This window comes from Arachis hypogaea, chromosome 10, assembly GCF_003086295.3.
Source record: "Arachis hypogaea cultivar Tifrunner chromosome 10, arahy.Tifrunner.gnm2.J5K5, whole genome shotgun sequence".
NCBI lineage: Eukaryota > Viridiplantae > Streptophyta > Magnoliopsida > Fabales > Fabaceae > Arachis > Arachis hypogaea.
In genome coordinates, this window is record NC_092045.1 from 32,870,394 (window position 1) to 32,894,438 (window position 24,045).

General features: G+C 35.3%; 3 protein-coding genes and 1 non-coding gene across 5 annotated transcripts; 3 read left to right on the plus strand and 1 right to left on the minus strand.

Moving 5' to 3' along the window:
- Positions 1 to 338: 338 nt before the first annotated feature.
- On the minus strand, positions 339 to 442 carry LOC112718908 (small nucleolar RNA R71). Its single transcript, XR_003161234.1, has one exon. It is a non-coding gene; the product is annotated as a small nucleolar RNA R71 (small nucleolar RNA).
- Positions 443 to 6,061: 5,619 nt separating this feature from the next.
- Positions 6,062 to 7,879, plus strand: LOC140175626 (uncharacterized). Its single transcript, XM_072204153.1, has 2 exons — positions 6,062 to 6,919; positions 7,178 to 7,879. The coding sequence occupies exons 1-2, from the start codon at positions 6,062 to 6,064 to the stop codon at positions 7,877 to 7,879; spliced, it is 1,560 nt and encodes a 519-aa protein (XP_072060254.1).
- Positions 7,880 to 9,795: 1,916 nt separating this feature from the next.
- Positions 9,796 to 12,154, plus strand: LOC112717496 (uncharacterized). Its single transcript, XM_025769509.2, has 4 exons — positions 9,796 to 9,922; positions 10,327 to 10,611; positions 10,697 to 10,804; positions 11,448 to 12,154. The coding sequence occupies exons 2-4, from the start codon at positions 10,408 to 10,410 to the stop codon at positions 12,021 to 12,023; spliced, it is 888 nt and encodes a 295-aa protein (XP_025625294.2). The 5' UTR covers positions 9,796 to 9,922; positions 10,327 to 10,407; the 3' UTR covers positions 12,024 to 12,154.
- A 5,981-nt stretch (positions 12,155 to 18,135) lies between these two features.
- Positions 18,136 to 21,995, plus strand: LOC112715535 (peptidyl-prolyl cis-trans isomerase CYP40). Of its 2 annotated transcripts, none has more exons than XM_025767307.3 (9): positions 18,136 to 18,694; positions 19,541 to 20,041; positions 20,219 to 20,306; positions 20,411 to 20,463; positions 20,582 to 20,686; positions 20,816 to 20,891; positions 21,138 to 21,175; positions 21,260 to 21,343; positions 21,675 to 21,995. In XM_025767307.3, exons 1-8 carry the CDS (start codon positions 18,524 to 18,526, stop codon positions 21,311 to 21,313), a joined length of 1,086 nt encoding a protein of 361 aa, XP_025623092.1. In that variant the 5' UTR covers positions 18,136 to 18,523; the 3' UTR covers positions 21,314 to 21,343; positions 21,675 to 21,995. The 2 variants fall into 2 exon arrangements, with proteins under 2 accessions (XP_025623092.1, XP_025623093.1); XM_025767308.3 differs by having other exon boundaries at positions 21,838 to 21,995.
- Positions 21,996 to 24,045: the final 2,050 nt, after the last annotated feature.

The following is a 24,045-nucleotide window of genomic DNA, read 5'->3' on the forward strand; positions in this document are numbered from 1 at the left end:
CATCCAAGTTTGATGGAAGAAGCATCTCCATTCCTGCCATTGGAGCCAATAACTTTGAGCTTAAGCCTCAACTGGTTGCTTTAATGCAACAAAACTGCAAGTTTTATGGACTTCCATCTGAAGATCCTTATCAGTTTTTAACTGAGTTCTTGCAGATCTGTGAGACTGTAAAGACAAATGGAGTTAATCCTGAAGTCTACAGACTCATGCTTTTCCCTTTTGCTGTAAGAGACAGAGCTAGAATATGGTTGGATTCACAACCTAAGGATAGCCTGGACTCCTGGGATAAGCTGGTCACTGCCTTCTTAGATAAATTCTTTCCTCCTCAAAAGCTGAGCAAGCTGAGAGTGGATGTTCAAACCTTCAAGCAAAAAGATGGTGAATCCCTCTATGAAGCTTGGGAAAGATACAAGCAGTTGACCAAAAGATGTCCATCTGACATGTTTTCAGAATGGACCCTATTAGATATATTCTATTATGGTCTCTCTGAATTTTCGAAAATGTCACTGGACCATTCTGCAGGTGGATCTATTCACCTGAAGAAAATGCCTGAAGAGGCTCAAGAACTCATTGACATGGTTGCAAACAACCAGTTCATGTACACCTTTGAGAGGAATTCCATGAATAATGGGATACCTCAGAAGAAAGGAGTTCTTGAAATTGATGCTCTGAATGCCATATTGGCTCAGAACAAAATGTTAACTCAACAGGTCAACATAATCTCTCAAAATCTAAATGGATTGCAACATGCATCCAACAGTACTAGAGAGGCAGCTTCTGAAGAAGCTTATGATCCTGAGAACCCTGCCATGGTAGAGGTTAATTACATGGGTGAACCTTATGGAAACACCTATAATCCATCATGGAGAAATCATCCAAATTTCTCCTGGAAGGATCAACAAAAGCCTCAACAAGGCTTTAACAATGGTGGACACAATAGGCTGAGCAATAGTAAGCCATATCCATCATCTTCTCAGCAACAAACAGAGAATTCAGAACAAAACACTTCTAATTTAGCCAATATTGTCTCTGATCTGTCAAAGGCCACTTTCAGTTTCATGAATGAAACAAGATCCTCCATTAGAAATTTGGAGGCACAAGTGGGCCAGCTGAGTAAGAAAGTCATTGAAACTCCTCCCAGTATTCTCCCAAGCAATACAGAAGAGAATCCAAAAGGAGAGTGCAAGGCCATTGATCTGATCAAAGTGGCCGAATGCACTAGGGAGGAGGAGGACGAAAATCCTAGTGAGGAAGACCTCCTGGGACGTCCTTCAAGCAAGAAGGAGTTTCCTATTAAGGATCCAGAGGAATCTGAGGCTCATCTAGAGACCATAGAGATTCCACTAAATCTCCTTCTACCATTCATGAGCTCTGAAGACTATTCTTCCTCTGAAGAGGATGAAAATGTGACTGGAAAGCAAGTTGCTCAATATTTAGGAGCTATCATGAAGCTGAATGCCAAGCTGTTTGGTAATGAGACTTGGGAAAGTGAACCTCCCTTGCTCATTAGTGAACTAGATACTTGGATTCAGAGAACTCTACCTCAAAAGAAACAAGATCCTGGCAAGTTCCTAATACCTTGTACCATAGGCACCATGAGCTTTGAAAAAGCTCTATGTGATCTAGGGTCAGGGATAAATCTTATGCCACTCTCTGTAATGGAGAAGCTAGGGATCATTGAGGTACAACCTGCCTTGTTCTCATTACAATTGGCAGATAAGTCAATAAGACAAGCTTATGGAATAGTAGAGGACGTGCTAGTAAAGGTTGAAGGCCTTTACATCCCTGCTGATTTCATAATCCTAGACACTAGGAAGGAAGATGATGAATGCATCATCCTAGGAAGACCTTTCCTAGCCACAGCAGAAGCTGTGATAGATGTCAACAGAGGTGAGTTAGTCCTTCAATTGAATGGGGACTACCTTGTGTTTAAGGCACATGGCCATCCCTCTGTGACAAAAGAGAGTAAGCATGAAGAGCTTCTCTCAGTTCAAGGTCAAGAAGAGCCCACACAGTCAAACTCTAAGTTTGGTGTTGTGAGGCCACAACCAAACTCTAAGTTTGGTGTTCAAACTCCATATCCAAACTCTAAGTTTGGTGTGGGGACTACACACTAAAATTGACCTGATCATCTTGTGGCTCCATGAGAGCCACTGTCAAGCTATTGACATTAAAGAAGCGCTTGTTGGGAGGCAACCCAATTTTATTTATCTAATTTTATTTTATTTTGTTTCTTTGTAATTTTTGTGTTTAATTAGGTACATGATCATGAGGAGTCACAAAAAAATCAAAAAAATTAAAAACAGAGTCAAAAACAGAAGAAAAAAAAATTGTTCACCCTGGAGTCAGCGCAGACTGGCGTTCAACGCCAGTAAGATGCATCTGGCTGGCGTTCAACGCCAGAACAGAGCACCATTCTGGCGCTGAACGCCAGAATCAAGCAACAACCTGGCGTTGAACGCCAGGAATGTGCACAGAGAGGACAAACTGGCGCTGAACGCCAGTAACAAGCATGAAACTGGCGTTCAACGCCAGAAACATGCATTACATGGGCGTTGAACGCCCAGAACGTGCACCAATGGGCGTTTGAACGCCAGGATGATGCACGAAGGCATTTTACATGCCTATATGGTGAAGGAATGGTATTTCTTTTCACCTCAGGATCTGTGGACCCCACAGGATCCCCACCTACCTCGCCCTCTCTCTTTCCATTCATGGTCATCCCTTCTATTTTTCATTCACCACCTACATCTATCCATCTCCCCTCACTCACCTCCATTCTCTTCTTCTTCTTCTTCTTCTCTTCTTTTCTTTCTTGCTCGAGGGCGAGCAATATTTTAAGTTTGGTGTGGTAAAAGCATAGCTTTTTTTTTGCTTTTCCATTACCATTAATGGCACCTAAGGCCAGAGAAACCTCAAAGGGAAGACAAAAGCTTCCACCTCTGAGTCTTGGGAGATGGAAAAAAAATATAAGCCGTCATAGCTCAGTGGTAGAACATATGGCTGCAAATCAAGAGATCCCTGAGATACCTGAGGGAATAAGTTATCCTCCACACAAATATTGGAAGCAACTAAGGGAAGAAACACCAAAATTACTAGGAATCATTCAACAGAAGCAAGGAGGAGACATAGAGGAGCTCAAAAAGCACCATTGGACCTTCAAGAAGGCGCCACCCTCACTCAGGTGGATCCATTCCTTGTTCTTTATTTCTTCCTGTTTTCGGTTTTTAATATTGTGTTTATCTATGTTTTGTGTCTCTACTTCATGATCATTAGTATGTAACCATGCCTTAAAGCTATGAATAAAACCCATTAATCCTTCACCTCTCTTAAACGAAAAATGTTTTAATTCAAAAGAACAAGAAGTACATGAATTTCGAATTTATCCTTGAATTTAATTTAATTATATTGATGTGGTGGCAATACTTTTTGTTTTCTGAATGAATGCTTGAACAGTGCATATTTTTGATCTTGTTGTTTATGAGTGTTAAAATTGTTGGCTCTTGAAAGAATGATGAACAAAGAGAAATGTTATTGATGATCTGAAAAATCATGAAATTGATTCTTGAAGCAAGAAAAAGCAGTGAAAAAGGAAGCTTGCGAAAAAAAAAAAGTGGCGAAAAAGAAATAGAAAGAAAAAGAAGGAGCAGTAGAAAAAGCCAATAGCCCTTAAAACCAAAAGGCAAGGGTAAAAAGGATCCAAGGCTTTGAGCATCAATGGATAGGAGGGCCCAAGGAAATAAAATCCAGGCCTAAGCGGCTAAATCAAGCTGTCCCTAACCATGTGCTTGTGTCATGAAGGTCCAAGTGAAAAGCTTGAGACTGAGTGGTTAAAGTCGTGATCCAAAGCAAAAGAGTGTGCTTAAGAGCTCTGGACACCACTAACTGGGGACTCTAGCAAAGCTGAGTCACAATCTGAAAAGGTTCACCCAGTTATGTGTCTGTGGCATTTGTGTATCCGGTGGTAATACTGGAAAACAAAGTGCTTAGGGCCACGGCCAAGACTCATAAGTAGCTGTGTTCAAGAATCAACATGCTTAACTAGGAGAGTCAATAACACTATCCGAAATTCTAAGTTCCTAGAGACGCCAATCACTCTAAACTACAAAGGAGAAAGTGAGATGCCAAAACTGTTCAGAAGCAAAAAGCTACAAGTCCCGCTCATCTAATTAAATTAATATTCATTGATATTCTGAAATTTATAGTATATTCTCTTCTTTTATCCTTTTTGATTTTCAGTTGCTTGGGGACAAGCAACAATTTAAGTTTGGTGTTGTGATGAGCGGATAATTTATACGCTTTTTGGCATTGTTTTTATATAGTTTTTAGTTAGTTTGAGCTACTTTTAGGGATGTTTTCATTAGTTTTTATGTTAAATTTACATTTCTGGACTTTACTATGAGTTTGTGTGTTTTTCTGTGATTTCAGGTAAATTCTGGCTGAAATTGAGGGACTTGAGCAAAACTCTGAAGAAGGCTGACAAAAGGACTGCTGATGCTGTTGGAATCTGACCTCCCTGCACTCGAAATAGATTTTCTAGAGCTACAGAACTCCAATTGGCGCGCTCTCAACGGCGTTGGAAAGCAGACATCTAGGGCTTTCCAGCAATATATAATAGTTAATGCTTTATTCGAAGAATGACGACGTAACTTGGCGTTGAACGCCAAGTTCATGCTGCTGTCTGGAGTTAAACGCCCGAAAAACGTCATGATCCGGAGTTGAACGCCCAAAACACGTCATAACTCGGAGTTCAACTCCAAGAGAAGCCTTAGCTCGTGGATTGATCAAGCTCAGCCCAAACATACACCAAGTGGGCCCCGGAAGTGGATTTATGCATCAATTACTTACTCATGTAAACCCTAGGAGCTAGTTTATTATAAATAGATCTTTTTACTATCATATTATTATCCTGGATTGTATTTTGAATCCTGTGATCACGTTTTGGGGGCTGGCCATTCGGCCATGCCTGAACCTTTCACTTATGTATTTTCAACGGTGGAGTTTCTGCACACCATAGATTAAGGGTGTGGAGCTCTGCTGTACCTCAAGTATTAATGCAGTTTTATTCTCTTTTATTCAAATCTCTCTTATTCTTATTCCAAGATATTCATTCGTACCCAAGAACATGATGAATGTGATGATAAGTAACCCTCATTATCATTCTCACTTATGAACGCACGTGATTGACAACCACTTCCGTTCTACATGCAACCGAGCTTGAATGTGTATCTCTTAGATTCCCCAACAGAATCTTCATGGTATAAGCTAGATAGATGGCGGCATTTATGAGGATCCGGAAAGTCTCACCTTGTCTGTGGTATTCCGAGTAGGATCCTGGGAATCCGGAAAGTCTAACCTTGTCTGTGGTATTCCGAGTAGGATTCCGGTAATGAATGACTGTGACGTGCTTCAAACTTGCAAGTGCTGGGCGTTAGTGACAGACGCAAAAGAATCAAGGGATTCTATTCCAGTAGGCGCAGGAACCAACCAGTGATTAGCCGTACTGTGACAGAGTGCGTGAGCATAGTTTTCACTGCGAGGATGGGATGTAACCATCAACCATGGGTGATGCCTCCAGACGATTAGCCGTGCGAGTGACAGCCGCATAGGATCATTTTCCCGAGAGGATTGAAAGTAGCCACCGCTGATGGTGAACCCCTATACACAGCTTGCCATGGAAAGGAGTAAGAAGGATTGAGTTGAAGCAGGAGAATAGCAAGCGTCCTTGAGCATACAGTATCTCCATTCGCTTATCTGAAATTCCCACCAATGAATCTGCATAAGTATTCTATCCCTTTTATTATTTATTTTGTTATTTCTATTTTCGAAAACCCATAAACCAATTTAATCTGCCTAACTGAGATTTACAAGGTGACCATAGCTTGCTTCATACCAACAATCTCTGTGGGATCGACCCTTACTCACGTAAGGTTTATTACTTGGACGACCCAGTACACTTGCTGGTTAGCTGAACAGAGTTGTGAATTCAAATAAAGACAATTATTGAATAAATTCATACAAGTACAAAGAGCATGTGATCACAATTTCGTCCACCAATAACATGATGAATATTGTTATGGACACTAATAGAACTAAAGACAATGAAAAGGCTAGGTTAGATCTGGCTGAACTGTGCAAGCGTCCAGATTTACATTTGCGGCATGTCGGTGATAATTATTGGTCCAAACCTAAGGCAGCTTATACTTTAACTTCTGAACAGCAACAAGACGTGTATAAGTGGGTGCAACAACTTAGATTTCCAGATGGTTATGCATCTAACCTTGCTAGATGTGTAAGTCTTTCCCAGGGGAGGTTTATTGGTATGAAAAGCCATGATTGTCACATTTTTATGCAGTGCTTGCTTCCAACTGCATTCAGAGAACTACCTACAAATATATGGAAGCCTCTTACCGAGTTAAGCCAGTTTTTCAAAGACTTGTGCTCAACCACCCTCAAAGTTCATGATTTAGAGGTTATGGAGCAGAATATTCCCATTATCTTTTGCAAGTTAGAAAGGATATTTCCCCCGGGATTCTTTAATGTGATGGAGTATTTGCCAATTCATCTAGCATATGAGGCACGTGTGTGTGGACCTGTCCAATATAGGTGGATGTATCCGTTTGAAAGGGTGATAGGAGCATTCAAGCGAACAGTGAAAAATAGAGCAAGGGTTGAAGGTTTGATTTGTGAGGCTTTCTTGGCAAAGGAGACTTCAAGTTTTGTTTCTTTCTACTTTGAACCACATATCTTATCGAGGCGAACCCGTGTGGGAAGAAATGATGACGGGAGAGACACAATTAAAGCTTCTTTATCAATATTTAATAGACCTAGTCGCAAGGTTGAAAAAGCTAAAGATCATTGGCTAGACGAACGGGACAAAGCTGCAGCTCATTTGCATATTCTACTCAATGAAAGCAAAGTTAGCCCTTTCTATATGTAAGTTCACAAATCTTTTATTAAATAGTTAATTACACTTGTTCTACTAACGAATCCCATAGCTTATCAACTCTAGTCCTACTTTCATCAAGGTTTTGGAAAGAAACTTGTCCTGGAGAAAGCGATGACCGATTTTCCCCTTGGTTTGCATCATATATAAGTGTATAGATTCGTATCATAGATGCATTACATAGTAATCACATATCTTTTATTAAATAGTTTGATTCTTGTTTTTAACTAGGTTCAAAATCAATGCAACGAAATTGTTGATCCCGGTTTGCAATCACTTTCTTGGGGTCCTTCAAACAAAGCAACAAGTTATCCAATTTATAAAGTAAATGGATATACATTTCATACTCTTGCAAGGGCAAAAGGAAAGAAAACCGATAACACTGGTGTGTATGTCAAAGGTGATGCAGGCAATGGGGAAAGTGATTGGTTTGGATTATTAGAAGATATACTCGAGATTGAATACACTGGTGATGACTCTAATCGAGTTGTTTTGTTCAAATGTCAATGGTATGATCCAAGTCGTCCAAATGGAACACGTATTCATAATGACTACAAAATAACTGAAGTCAACCATAGCAAAAGATATCGCCACTATGATCCTTTCATTGTCGCCCAAAAAGCTAAACAAGTTTACTTCTTACCTTATCCTGGAAATTGCAAGTCTCTGTGGAATGTTGTTGTAAACACTAAACCAAGAGGTCGAATTGAAACCAATCATGTACATGTAGATGAGGATGAGGATGAGAATGATGTAGCTTATCAAGTGGATGAGAGCAATCCTTCTAGGATTTCAAACACTGAGCCTCCTATTAGTCTTAAGTCTCCATTTGGAGAGGACCGCATTGTTGAATTATCCATCGGCTCTAGTTCCGGAGCTAATAAAAATGAATATGATGATGTTGCAGACTTTGATGATGATATCGATTTTTAATAGGGTAACATTCCTGAGCTAATTTAATTTGGTTTTGGTGCAGTATATATAGAACTTTCCATTTTCAAAATTTTAATGTTTCATCTCTCATTTACTTTACATATTTTATAATCTGTTATACTACTGAATCAGTTAATAGTAAAAAAGGTAATTAAAATAAATTAATTGGCCTTATTGTTGGAAAATAAAATGTTAATCTGGTTTTCTGCAGACTGACGTTGAAATAGAAGACTACAGCAAAGCTCAACCTGATGCTCTTGCACACTCAGCCTCCAAAAATCATAGCTCGTTGGAGATACAAGAGTATCCAAGTAGAGGTAATAAATCTCAATATTGACTAAAAAGAAATCAACTTTAATTTCTACTCTTAAATTGATTTCTTTTCCATAACGACTTTAGCTACTAAGAACAAAGTCACGTTAAATAAAACAATATAACTTTAAATCAATGTATTTGGCATAAAATGGTATATTGTTAAATCAATATTAATTTGCAAGCATTAGTAAAAGGCTTCTATAAAATGCCTCGTTTATGTGAGTGACTTGTTTTCTAGATGTATAGAACTGTTAAGACCACTGACAAGCCTGCAGCTTCTTCAGGTAATTCGGATTGCTTAATCTTCATTCATTTTTTATATGTATTATATGCATGACATTAAATTTCATGATTAATGATAAAAATTAAAAAATAAATAAAATATATAAAAACCGGACTTGAATCAATGGAAATCCGGTTCTGATGCTCAATGCAAAGAATGGTTGGAGAAGAAGAAAGGTTATCTATAAATAGTTGTCCAGTCTTCACTACATTTGCACTGAGTTCCCTTCACTCTCTTATCTATAAATACTGTGTACTCCCTGCATTCTTAATTAATTGTCATCTTCACTATTTTGGTACAATTATGTAAGAACTGATCGAGTAATTTTCTATAGGTATTAGTAAGAAATTATGGGATATGTGCCTTGTCAAATTAATGGGATATGTCCAAATCAAATGGCATTTTTCCGATTGTGCTTGTCAATTTAAATTTTATAATATAAATTGTTATTGGCAGAGCCAGAGCAGCATTATTACTTTATAATATAAATTTGTAAAGATGTTGGTGATGATGATGGCAGGTTCCTATTGCTGAATTCCTTACTCTCTTTAGAAATATTACTTTTCGTTACAACCAGTTATGATCAATTTGATCTTCTTGTTTCAATTTGTTGCAGGAGGCACAACTTATTTCTGTAGACTCCCTTAGGTTTGATATAAGAATTTGATCTTCTGATTATCTCGAGTAAGTTTTGTACTTGTATGCCTATATGCCATTGGCCAATGATTGTGTATAGAAGTAAAGGCCAGCTATGCATGCGGAGCAAATCAGTTGATGGAATGCATGCTGGTTTCATCTTTAATATTATTTTAGCTTGTGTTATTTTAATTTTGTCTTTAATATATATGTAGATCATGGCTCCTCGGGTCAAGGGTAAAGGTGTTAAGGGTCATAGAGGTTCTCGAACCACCGCCGCAGCCGCTATTACCACCAACTCCACCTCTTCTGGGACTTCAGTTGTGCCAGATTTTCAGTCAGGACCACTTACCCAGTAACCATATTTGATGGTGCCTAATCCAGGCTACACTGGTCTTCCTCCACCAACTTGGCCTACTCCAGGATGTATGGGCCCTCCACCACCCCCTCTTCCAATTTCGATTCCTCCTCCGTCTCGCAATTCCAACCTATTAGTTGATTCAGAGACACCTGGAAGCTCTAGTACATCTCCTCCATCAGAAACTGCATCGGTTCCTAATGTTGTCACAAAACAAAGATTGGTTCCAGATGGAAAAATAAGGTAAAATTTGATTGCTTGAATTAGAGAAATAATTACTTTTTTTTAGTTTCCTAACTTGTCAATTCTTTATGAAATTATCAGTTGGTTACCTTTCCCTCCTGGTTCGCAAAAGATTACAGAGATCATCAAGAAACGGTATGATAAACCATATAAAAAGTTTGGGGATGTCCCTCTTCTGACAAAGAAGTTTTGGTTTAAGGAGTGGAAGGTAAAAATAACATATATATCAATGATCATATATGATTTATGTATATCTTTGTCATCTATACTATAAATGGCTTGTATATAATGTCCTGCAAGAAAAATATCATGAGAATATGTGTTTTACTTAGCTTTATAAATGTCCTGTATATAAATTACTAAGTTTTGTTTACCTCTTTCAATCAGTTTTGAATAATCATGTTGATATACCATAATTCATGATATATAGTTATATACTCTCTATTTATTTTTCGAATAAATTCCTTACATAATTAAAATAGGAACATACAGGATCCAAAAAGAGTTAACAATGAATCATGAACTGGAGTTATTTTCTTGTATCCAAAAAGAGTTTAATATTGTGTTATTTTCTTGTCTTATCTTATATTATAGTATCTTTTTTATGTGCAGAGCCATTTTCTTATTGATGACGATGATGAGGAGTTTTTTTGGAAGGCTTTCAAATATAGGACAAGTAAGCGATTTAGCCAAATGATGTCGGATATCCGTGAGGGTGTGGATACAACCCACGAATGGCTAATTCCTGCTTACAAAAAGTTGTTGGAAAAGTACTGGGAAACGGATGAGAAATGGAAAAATATAAGGAAAAAAGCGAGGGAGAATCGAGCGTCACTCTTAGGTGGTTCTGTCCATTGCGGTGGTTCTATTCCACTGAGCTCAACTATAGAGAGGATGGTAACATAATTTAAGTGGCTTTAGATCTTATTTAATAGACATTTATTTATATAAAATTTTTTTATTCTGTGTTTATGTGAAATAGAAGAAGCAGTTAGACCGTACACCAACTCATGAGGAAGTCTTCAAGGAAACCCACACACTTAAAAGTGACAAGTCTAAATGGGTGGACAAACGCTCTCAAGACACTCATGTGAGATATAGTATAAATATTAAGTAGATAGATTTTTCACTACTACTATTTAGTTTCTTCTCTGTTACTTATTATTATTAGTAGTAGTTGTTGTGTTTTTTTAATTTTGTTTTTATAACAGAATTACATCCAAAAACCAGAGTTATAGTACCTTTGTTTTTTAACATTTCAAGCAAAATGAAACTCTAATTTCTTCCAGATCTGAGCAAAGAAACATGTGTTTTAATTTACATATCTGAAAAACATGTGTCTAATTCTATATGACAATATATGTACTTGCTGGTTTTGGACCTACTTCTCATGCTCTGCTAGATTTCTGAGTTTGTGGCATATTGATTAACTTGTGGTTTTATGGATGATAACCTAAGAAAGCATCTAATATAGGTTTAACTAATTTTTTAGGGGAGTAAAGTTCTTGTTTCTTAAAAAGCAAGCATTGTATTTTGTTTCACCTTGTTATAATTGATTTTTGTTCTGCTATGCATTTGATGATTTGAACTGTGAAAATCTTCTATCTATTTTAAAGAACTAGTTCATCACAGAAGTGTCTTTTGTTTTCTGTATTTTCTCTTAGGGCAACTTACAGCTGCAACTTAACTACTTAAGGGTTTTTTTTCTTTTGATAATAATCATTGTGCAACAGGAGAAGTTTATAAAAAAGTTAGCAGAAGTTCAGGCCCAACATGTCGAGGCTCAAGCACAAGGAATGGAGCTACCACCAATTGATGAAGACTTAATTTGGGAGGAAGTGTGTGGTGGGCAAAAGAAGAATCGAGTTTACGGAAAAGGAGCATTCTTTTCTAGCTCTATTAAGTCTAGAACCACTTCTGCCAACTCTGTATCTGGAAGAGCATCTACAAATCAAAATTTTGTTCCTGATTTGCGAGAACAGATTCATAATCTCAATGAAGAGCTTTTTCAACGTGTTACTCAACAGACAGATGAGCGTATTAGTAAGTTGTTAGATACACACTTGGCTCCTTTGGAAAAGACTCAAAAGAAGTTAGAAAAGTTAGAACGGGCAATTGGAAAGGCCAAGAAGGAAAAGCTGAAACAGAAGAGATGGAATGAGACTTATGTTAGCTATTACAAGAAGGTTAGAGCGTCAAGTAGTTCCACTACTGCTCCACCGCCACCGCCACCGCCGCCACCTTCAATCTCTTCGGATGAAGACTATGATGATGATGGGGATGAAGATGACACTGAGGACTATAGTTGATAAATTTAGTATGGTTGAACAATATACTGAGGATTATAGTTGATAATACACTTTGTTTATGTCTTGAATTATATTGACTTGCTTGTTTATAATACTTTTCTTTTAGCTTTATAATATGATGAATTTGTTTATTTTTTGTAATATTATAAATATTTGAATACTAATTAGATAAAAAATTGTAATTATTAAATTTATATTATTTTGTATAAAACAGGTTTGTTTTACAATGAAAAAATCTAAAAAAAATTTCATTTTATCTTACTGACAGATTTACAGACGGATTTTCTGTCTGTAATCTAAAAAAATTACAGACGAAAAATCTGTCGGAAAATCCGTCTGTGATTACCGAGGAAAAATTCGTCGGAAAATTTGTCTGTAATTACCGATGAAAATCTGTCGAAAAATCTGTCTGTAATTACAGATGGAAAATCCGTCTGAAAATTCGTCAGAAAGTTTGTCGTCTTCAGGAAATGGAGGGAGAATTTACGGAGGGAAAGTCCGTCGGTAACTGGTAAAAATCCATCGGTAATTTTCCGACGGAAAAAAATCCGTCGGTAACTAATTTTCGACGAGGCTTTTACAGAGGGACAAAATCCGTCGGTAATTCCGTCGGTAACCAAAAATCTGTCTGTAATATAAACCAAATCTGTCTGTAAATCTGTCTTTATTAAGCCATTTTCTAGTAGTGAATGGTTAGTTAGCAGGACTTGTTGGGTTGGCTATATAACTGACAGATGATATCATCAGCCATAGGGCAGGCATTCATCATTTGCATATGTTTGTATTATTTGGGTTTGCCTATTTGTTTTGGATTGCTATATCATATATGCTATGCTACCTGATTATGTGTTACTTGTTCTACTTGTACCTTAATTGTGTATTACTTGCCTGTATTGCTTGTGTTTGTACAACTAAGAGGCCCCTCATGTTGGTGTCGGAGAACGCTGAAGGCTGTTATGGATGAGATGAATTAAATTGAATAATAATGATAATTATTGAATGAGATAATTTGAGTTCCATGGGTAGACGCAGTGAAGTGGATTCACTTGCTCCAGGTGAGGTTATGATGTATTGGTATAGAATTACTGAGACAGAATAACTGGTTATGGTTTTGTTTATGATTCTGATTCCGATTTGTTGGAGGGTTAGAAATTTGGAGAGCATGAAAGATATGAATTAGATTTAGCATTCCTTTATGATAGTTGCCTATTCATGGATTAGCGAGAACCTAGGATGGATAATTGGTGAAGAGAAGTTTAGGATGCTTAATGAGTTTTTATTGCAGTGCATTGTATTTATTTGGCACTTTTATTGTGCTGGGAACCCATTGGTCGGGGGTTCTCATTCTGTATATATCTCTTGTTTTTCGGATACAGGTCCAAGTGCTCAGAAGTGAGTTGTGGTTTATCTGAGAGATGGTGAAGATCTTTATATTCGTTACTTTATACTTTGCTTAGAATCTCTTCACCTTTATTTTGAAGAACTGATATTATGTATTTAATTCATTTGAACTTGCCTATAGAGGCTCTTATGTTTCTTTTGGGAGAGATTAGGATATTCTATTGTCAACTACTTTCATACTGTACCCTAGCCGACTTAAACTTCGCGGGTCGCGACTAGTGGCTATTTACTTATGTTATATATCTATATACTGTACTTCTCTTACTCTTCTTCATGCCTTTATCCGTATATCGCTTTTGACTTCACGCTTTATCTTTTAGTCGTCGAAACATCAGTGATACATCTTCGCAATTTTATTTTTACTCTTTTCAGGCTTCTCGATTAATACTCCTTTCAATTTTATTTATATTTATGTATTAAAAATCCACCTGAGAGTCGTACCACCGTCATATCATTGACCTGTGACTCGAACATAAGGATTTGAACCTATGACCCAAATCAAATCACCTCGGCCTTCGGCCCAAATCAAAACAATTCACCATCGGAACTCAACCCAAAATAGAATCAAACACAAACACAACAAATTCAAGACAAACACATTTAAAGAACAGTTACAACAAGTATCACAATTACTAATTAAACAGAATTCATCAGATAAGCAAATCAAAACACTTAGGTGTAATGACTCACATTTAAAAAAATATAAATATAAATAAATTATAATTTATTTTATTAATTGAACCCTCTTATTTTTAGAAACTAATTTACTAAGAATAATTAAATTAATTTTATGATTATTAAAGTTTAAATTAATTATGATTTATTTTATTAGTTTGAATTATTTATTAAAAACTATTTTAATAAACAAAATTAAATTGATTCTAATAATAATAATAATAATAATAATAATAATAATATATTTATTATTTATTATTATTATATTATTATTATTATTATTATTATTATTATTATTATTATTATTATTATTATTATTGCTTCCATTTATATATAACGTGACACATATCCTTACCTCGTTAATCATCATCCTTATTTTATTTTATTCCTTTTCTTCACGGAACCAAAAGAAAGAAACCAAGAGAAGGAAGTGACCGAGAGAGAAAGAGAGAGAACCGTGGTTTAATTAATCTTTCGGCTTCAATTTCTTGAGATATGTAACTTCGATAAAAAAATATAATCTAATAAAAGAGTTTGTATTCTTTTTTTTTTTATATGTTGACGTCATTTTTGTTCGGTAAAATTTAATGGTGATGTAGCTCTCCTTTTTCTTGAGTTCGGCTAATTAGAATTTTAAGAGGCATAAATAATTTTTAACATTTTTTTCTTTGACAGCTCGGTCAAAAAATTTCTCCAGAATCTTGAGCATTTTGATTTCATACGGAAGTACGATTTTAATAAATTCTCATTGATTAAATCTGTATTGAATAAGTGATTTGGTGCTGTGATTGATCATTGATTGAGTTTATATTGAATTTTTGCAATATATTGATGTATTTGTGAAGTTCATGGCTTGACTGTGATAATACCAACGGGACCGAACTGTTTTGGAGATTTTTAGGCTGGAATATCGTTGAGGATCAAGTAAAAATTAGTGAGGTTTGATGGTTGAGAGATTAAATTAAAAGTTACGAAGAATCGGTAACCGAAAAATTTGAAATAAAGTAATATATCAAGTGAAATTTTTATGAGAAACAAAGGGAAGGTTTTGTTTTTTTAGGGTAAAGAGAACAGCCAAGAACTTTTATTTTTTAGAGTGAAAAATATAATTTTATGAAAAGATCAAATTAAATTTATAATTGTATAAATTTGTGGGTATTTTGAGTAATAAGTAAAGTTTAGGGGGTAAAATAAATATTTTATAAAAATTTAGGGTTATTTTCATAAATATGAAAAATAAATGAGGATTTAAATATAATTTTATAAAAAATTGAGGTTAAAATTAGGATATTAAAAAGTTCGTGATTTAGAAAATAATTAATAGAAGTTTAAAAATAAAATTTTATAAACTAAGTTTTAAAAGAAGATTATAGATATTATTTTAAATACTTCTTTAAAATTACTCATTTATATTAAATAAATTATTATTATTATTATTATTATTATTATTATTATTATTATTATTATTATTATTATTATTATTATTTAACAAAGATATTATCTCGTAAGAATATCATAGTGTGTATTATTAATGATAAAACAAGTAAGTAGAGTAATCTTAAAAGCTTTAGAGAACGCATACTTAATTAAAGAACTTTATAATTTTTTTTCATAAGATACTTAGTGGAAGATGAGAGAATAGTGCCAAGATAATTTATATTGTGGAATGATAAGAAAGAAAAAAAAAGAAAGAAAAGAAAAGGAAAAAATATTAAAGATATCTCTGCCACAGGAGGGTAGAGCACAGAAAAAAAAGAAAGAAAGAACGAAACGAAAAGGAGATAATGATGCCTGAGCATCTTATACCCATTTTTTAGTTAATTTTATATTGTTTTGAGTTAGATTTTATTTACTTTTACTTAATTTTAGTACAAAAATCACCTTTGAATGCTACTTTAAATTTTTTTTATGTTTTTATAATTTTAGGTGAAATTCAGAGCAGTTTAGGGAAGTCTGGCGCAAGAAAGGAAAATGCTGGCAGCACCCTTTCTGGGCGCTGAACGCCCATCTGGCGTTTGGTGCCAGCAGGGGGCACAGGCCAGCAACGTTAGACTTCCCCTCTTGGCGTTCAATGCCCATTCCTGAAGTTGAACGCCAGCAGCAGCCCGTTTCACACCTCTTTGGGCTTCCGAGTGGATTTAGCACTTCTTAGTTTTATTTTATTTTCTCTTTGTAATTTTTATTTACAAATAATATCTTTTAGGTTTAATATTTATTATTAGGTTAGTATTTAAAGGAAAAGATCACTTAGGTTTAGAATTTTCTTCCTGCCGTACTTTTCAAAATCTTGTTTTTTCTGTAAGTTATGAGCAACTAAACCTCCTTGTTAAGGTTAGGAGCTCTGTTTATTTTTATGGATTAAGATTATTACTCTTTTATTTTAATTTTTGTTTGATTCAATTCTAAGGTGTTGTTTTCGTTTTTAATCTTATGAACTCGGTGGAACGAGAGTATGACCCTTTTCCACATGAGTTCTTGTGATTCAAGAAAGAGTTATCTCACTTGAACTACAGCTTGAAAACACTCCTCCTAAATTGCTAATTACATGAACTAATTGGGATATGTGACATATAATCCTATTAGCTTTGGGTAATTAGGGTTTTTGTGGCATTAAACTAGTTTTATGAACTTCACCATCTGATCTGAATTGAGTGACCACGAGAGTGGTGGTTGCTGAGGATTAAAGGAGATAAATCACTAATAGATTAGGGTTTAATCACTTATGATTTGCTATAGAATGAATCACTCATTGTTAAAATAGTTGGTAAGATGTTTTAATCCGAAAAGATAAACATCTCCGAGACCTTAACTGTTTTCTTATATTGATTTTACATCAAACCACTCATTGCTTTTTTTATTTTCTTGTTCACTTGTTTATGCGTTTACAACAACACAAGTCTTTTTACTGTTTGCCTGAATGAGTCCAACATAACAACTATTGCTTGCTTAGTCCGACAACTCTCGTGGGATCGACCTTCACTCATCTAAGGTATTACATGGAAAATCCGGTGCACTTTCCGATTAAGTTGTGCGAGTTCTAATTTCGCGCTTGCGCATGATGTTATAAAATCAATAGAAAGAAGAGGAGGGAAAAAATGCAGCAACAACAACAGTAATAAAAAAACGACGATGAAGATGAAACACGCAAAAAAAAGGAGGAGAAACACAAAGAAGAAGGAGAAGAATAAGGAAGAGGAGGAGGAGGAGGAACGCAAGATACAAAGAAGAACAACGTGATTTCATGCGCGCCACATTATGTAAGTGACTTGTACGCCAAGAAGACTTGTATATATAGGAGTACTCATAATAATATAGTATGAAGGCTGCGTAATTTTATAATTAACCTCTTCAAAGATAATGAAATCTTTTTCATAATTATATGATTTTATTTTTTTAAAAAAGTATTATTTATGTATTTTTTAATTATGTTTTTTTATGGTTTATATGAAATTAATTATTTTAATATTTTATTAAATATATTTTAATAAAATTAAAAATAATGACCATAAATACATAACTTTAAATGTATTATCATAAATTCAATAAATATATTTATAGTATCATTTATTAGATATGTTTAATTTTAACTATTAAAATTAATCTAATAACTATAAATATATTTTTATATTCTCATATAAAAGTGTCATTTTTATATGATGTATTTCTCTCTCTCTCTCTCTCTCTATATATATATATATATATCTTACCTAAACCAATATAGAATTGGCTAAGATAGTAAACATTTTAGTCTTTTAAGAAGTAATTAATTTTAAATTTCATCTAAGTTAGGTTAGTTAGGTCAGAATAATTGATTCTTGATAATAGGACTTGAATACTAATCATTAATCAATCAATTTTGAATAACAAAATGGCAAAAAGTGAGCACTAATTTGATACATGAGTTTTATAACCATAAATTAAACTGATGCTCATATTACTAATTTAGTTTAACAGCTAATAAAAAATTAACTTAATTCATAGTAATATAAAAAAACCTAACCAAACTCAACATATTTAACAGATAAATGTTAGAGTTAATAAAATTTATTATTTTTAATTAATTTAATTATTAATATTTAAAAATATAGACTAAAAACATGTCGTTGAATTTCTGTACCAAAAAAAAAAAAAACTGAATACTAAATTCTACTAGTCGTGAACAGAGTGAAAACATTAATCTAAATAATATCTAAAATAAGACAAAGGCTACCAAACCTAGTGACCAACCATGTTTAGGAACATAGGAGGGAGGGTGAATGGGGTGAATCCAAAGTCCAAATAATAATATTAAGTGGTGATTTCCTAAGCATCTCCAATGCATTCATTATTCAATTTTCAATTCCTTTTCACACACACCCCGATTGGTTTTGAAAAACACAGAAAGAAAGAGAAGACTTGAGAGAGAGAGAGAGAGAGAGAGAGAGATGGGAAGAAGAAGGTGCTTCTTGAACATAAGCATAGGTGAAGAGCTTGAAGGAAGGATAGTGGTTGAGCTCTTCAACGACGTCGTTCCCAAAACTGCTGAGAATTTCAGAGCTCTCTGCACCGGCGATAAGGGCATTGCTCCCAACACCGGAGTCCCCCTCCATTTCAAGGTTCCGCCTTCTATCAATTCAATTCCTTCTCTGAAAAGACGGTTATATCCACTTTATTATCACTCCTCTTTTTGCTTCTCGATATACATTTTCGTCATTCGCTCACTTTTATTCTTGGGAAAAGGATTCCTTCTACTTTGTGTTTATTCTTCTTTCAGTGTGTTACTGTGTTCTTAATCCAAAGTAGTATCTTTTTGGGAACTAGAGCATGAGCATACTATATTATCTCTATTATTCTTTAACTCACTACCAAATTTGTTGAAGAATGCTAAAATATGCCAACTTTATCGTGCTCTATAGTTTTTTTTTTTTTTTGATTATTTAATGAATGAATTGCATGAGAATCTATGTTAGCAATGCTGGAAGAAGAAGAAGACCAAAAAAAAAAAAAGAATCCATAAGTTTAAACTGTTGATAGTACATGTCATGATGCCATGGGATCACATTGGCCTACAAATCTAAAAGCTTTCTTTTCATTTTCGTACTTTAATTAAAGATTCAACAAGAATCGGTTGTAACACATACTTAAATTGGATAGAACATTACTACAAGGATGCCTTACTTTATTGGTCTGGACCGGGCTGTACATGTTATGATTTCTATACACTCAATGAGTATAGAAGAATTTCACTCTGTCATTTAATCAAATATTTCAGTGTTTGGCAGAGTTTAAAAGATAGGAGGCGGTTAAATCAAATCAAATGCTTTTTTTTTTCTCTAATGCGGCAAACTTTTTGTACTGGCAAAATTTGTTCATGCCATATATTATCTTCTAACAAGTCAATTGGCAGTATTAGTTTAAAGTCGACTATTGAATTCGAATTATTTTTCTGGTTGTACCTTCAGGGGTCATGCTTTCATCGTATTATTAAGGGTTTTATGATCCAAGGAGGCGATATTTCTGCTGGAGATGGTACTGGAGGAGAATCTATATATGGACTGAAGTTTGAAGATGAAAATTTTGAATTGAAGCATGAAAGGAAAGGGATGCTATCAATGGCAAACTCTGGTCCAAATACGAATGGGTCTCAGTTCTTTATCACCACTACTCGAACTTCTCATCTAGATGGTAAGCATGTTGTATTTGGGAAAGTAGTTAAGGGAATGGGAGTGGTCCGTTCGATTGAGCATGTTACTACCGGGGATGATGACCGTCCCACTCTTGATGTGAAAATTGTGGATTGTGGAGAAATTCCTGAAGGAGAAGATGATGGAATCTCCAACTTTTTCAAAGATGGTGATACTTATCCTGATTGGCCGGCAGATCTTGATGAGAGTCCTAATGAACTTGAATGGTGGACGGAATCTGTTAACAACATTAAAACTTTTGGTAACGATTATTACAAGGTGTTGTTGCTTTCCACAATCCACCCTACTCTATTCTGATATTATATTTGATGTATTGTTTTAACTTTATAAGAGTAAGATGAAATATTCATTCTGTCTGTTAATACTTAATAGTTATCCCTTCTCCCTTGCAATTCTTGACAGGAAAAACTAATTCTTTTTTCTTTTTCGTTACAGAAACAAGATTACAAAATGGCTCAAAAGAAGTATCGAAAGGCTTTGCGCTACCTAGATATTTGTTGGGAAAAAGACGGGATTGATGAAGGCAAGCTGGCCTGTCTACTATTTATTTCGGCAGAGAGATTAAATTGTAATTGCATTTCACCTCCTTTAAATGCGGATAACATAGTTGTATTTATGCCTTTGCAGAGAAAAGTTCAGGTTTGAGAAAGACGAAGTCTCAGATTTTTACAAACAGCTCTGTAAGTTTGAATTTACTTTATTGCAGTGTGCTATCATATTCTTTGTTGAGTTCTGTTGCCAGTTTGCTATATGAACTGTTCCTGTTTTACTAATTGTCTATCGTATGCCATTCTTTAGGCTTGTAAATTGAAATTAGGCGATCTCAAAGGAGCATTGTTGGATACCGAATTTGCAGTGCGTGATGGAGAGAATAATGCCAAAGCTTTGTTCCGCCAAGGTCAGGTTGGTATCCCATTTGTCACAATTTAGGAGCTTTTCTTTCCCTTGAATATATCAGTCTTGTTGCTGGTAATTAATGTTTCTCACTTTCTTCTCCTATTGCTATGTTGCTTCCGAGTTCTGACTTATCAGGCATACATGGCACTCCATGACATTGATGCTGCCGTTGAAAGCTTTAAGAAGGCATTGACCTTGGAGCCAAACGATGGTAATTTACGATTTTGGATCATGCCTTTGGCATAAATTCACTGTTCTATAATCAAAGAGATATATACACATAACTTCACCATATTTCTAGTCAGGTTTTTTGATGTTATTTTAAAAGATTGGATAACCTTTTGATGATACAAGCCGAACAGCGATTTTATATGTTAGGAAATGCAAACATAAAATTTACAACTCGAATGCTTATTCTATGAAGAGCTAATCAATCCGCCTTTGTATGTTATTTAAGCTGGAATAAAAAAGGAACTTGCTGCTGCGAGGAAGAAGGTGATGATCTATCTAATTTGAGCAAGCATAGATAGAAGCATTATATCCTATTTTTAGGAATCTAACTAATTATAACTGTTACAGATAGCTGATAGGCGCGATAAAGAGAAAAAGGCATATAGCAAGATGTTCCAATAACATTTGCTATGCCTCTGCCAGTCAATCCAGGTAATAAAGTAGCATATGAATATGAATTACCTTCTTATTATAGATTTTAAATGTAGAGTAATGACCATGTTTGCTTGTCCACCATCTAAGAAATTCTTAGGTATTCCACGAGCATCTCATTGAAATCGATCACAACTAAGAAAAGAATCAGTCTTTAAAATATGGTTCGATACTTATTGGTTATGGGTACAATAGACATGCTGCTCCAAGAGCATGTGTAGTAATCAAAACTTAAACTTTACAGTTTGGATTTCTGTTGTCACAATAGCTTATTTGCACCATTTGAAACTCAAAAGAGCTGAATCAAACTCACTTCCTTTCCCCTTTGCAGGTCCAAGGAGCATTGTATACAAAATATTAAAACAGGCTTGCATTAATTGTTGCTAAATGTATTAGGAATGAGGCTCAGAGGAAATAAGTTGATACTGGATTGGTATCTTGATGAATTTTTTAGCCAAAATTTTTAGTCAACCATTTTTTTTTTCTTTTTGCAGAGAACTCAACTCATTATTTGGTGGTTATTATAGCTATGGAAATGTTGGTTATCCGATGGACCAGTGAGAAAGCTTTACTTGTGATTTTGTTTTGATATTTGTAATTAGGTACTTACACTCAAAAAGAGAGTAATATAGCACCTCTATTGGTTATTCAATTTTAGACTGACTACACAGTTTTATGTTAGAAAATTTAAATTTATGTATCTTTGATTTAGATATGGTAATTACTTTCAAAATTATTATTTGCACACAAAAAATCAACTACTAAATTAGTCACAATAAATTTATGTGTTATTAACTCATTTTTAATATGTATTTTGTATTTTAATATGTATTTTATATATGTGGTTGATTTTTTTATGTATACTTAACATGATTGTTGTTCCGAGAGTTACCTGAAACGTTGATTTGGGCCTGAACGTGAAGTCCATATCTTTTTGTGTGGCAACGTCCGACTTGATATGTCGAGGTGCCGCCTGTCCGAGTTCCTCGTGAGGAGGTGGGGGTGGTACCTGCAAGAGATTCCAATGTTTAAGTTAGCAAGAGTTTTAGGCCGGTTTAATAGATTAGAACATGAGTTATACCTGGGTGGTGCTAGTGTATTTCTAGTAGAAGAGATAACCACCTTTATTAGAGTAGTTCTATTTTTTCTGATAGATAAACGTTCTTTTTATCTTGGGAGTTTGTTGGGATCTACCTTCTAGAGGAGGTAGAGCAAGTTAGAGAAGATTAAGGAGATAGTTACATGTTTAGTAAAGTAGAGCTGGGCCTATATGTTCCTGTCCGACCTCTTCAAAGAGGTCGGGTGTGTGGCAAGGTCCACCTTTATCGGTGGGCCTTTCGTATTTATTGGGCCTAGCCCTTATTTGCTTAGGTTAGGGTATGAACAGTGCCCCTGCTTGAGTGCGTTTCTTTGTAGAGGTCGGGTTAAAGCATTTTGCGCCTTCTGTCGTGGACATCGAACTAAGTTTGTTGGGATGTTTGATTTGTTCAAATTTTGGAACGTTGGGACTTTAATGCTGAGTGGACGTTTGCACGGGCGTTACTCCTTGAGATCCGCGCGAGTTTTAATGAGTTATGGAGCCGTTTGGGCTTCATTGTTTCTTATAAAGTGACTTCATTTGCTTCTCTTGTGCCCTTTCTCTATTTTCTAAAAGAATTGCTTTGTTCTCAAATTGTTTCTTAACGAGTTTCCCTGTGTTTGTGTGATTCATCCGCTTCTGTTTTGCTTCCAAGATTTTCTCTTTCTTGAATTTCTGCAACCTTTTCGTTTTCGTCGTGGAAAGGAGTGTTCATGGTATCCCCTTCTCGCGATCTTCTATCAGGTTGGTTTCATCTCCTCGTTCCTCTTGGATTCTCCTTTCTAACTTGCACGAGACTTACTTGTTGTTGGGTTTGCATTTTCTTGTTGTTGGGTTTGGTGTGAAGCGTTTGAGGGGTAGGCAGGAATTGTTTGCGAAAATTTGAAAGACTTCTCTTCTTTGTTTGCAAGTATCTTCATTTGTATCTGGTGTTGCTGCTATTTCATGTGCCTATACTTCCCCTAATGGTGCGTCGTTCGACATGATGTTGTGTCGAAAGAGGGTGCCACTTTGTTGCTGTGTAGAAAAGTTTTCGAAAAGAACGGATTTTCTTTGATTTGGTAGCTTTTACCTGACTTCTTTCTAAAATGATCTCCAACTTGTTGGGTGACAATCTTCATTTATTTTTCGTTTGTAGGTGTAGCGTTTATGTCTCGCAAAGTTATCTTGAACATGTCGACTAAGGTTCTCCCTACCCTTCGGGTTTGGGTAGATAGTATTGTTTTAGCGTGTGTCCCGGTAACTGACAAAGAGTATTGTGACACATTTCGTAGATACCATAGCATTTGTGAGAATAGGGAGGATGAGAGAAACTATGTTTTAGAACCATTTGATCCTGAGGAGAGAGTCTGCTTTCCTCCTCTAGTAGAGTCTGAACAGCCTTTCTTTTACGCCTGTGACTGCTTCTTCACTAGGCTTGGTGTCCGACTTTCTTTTATTGACTTTGAGATGGAGGTCTTGCGATCTTCTAATCTTGTCCCTTCTCAGCTGCACCCGAATTCTTGGGCTTTTATGAAAATATTCCAACTCTTGTGTCGAGAATTGGACGTTTAGCCTCTTTGAACGTTTTCTTCTACCTTTTTGTGGCCACCAAACCATATAGTTCAACTAAGAAGTCGGGGTG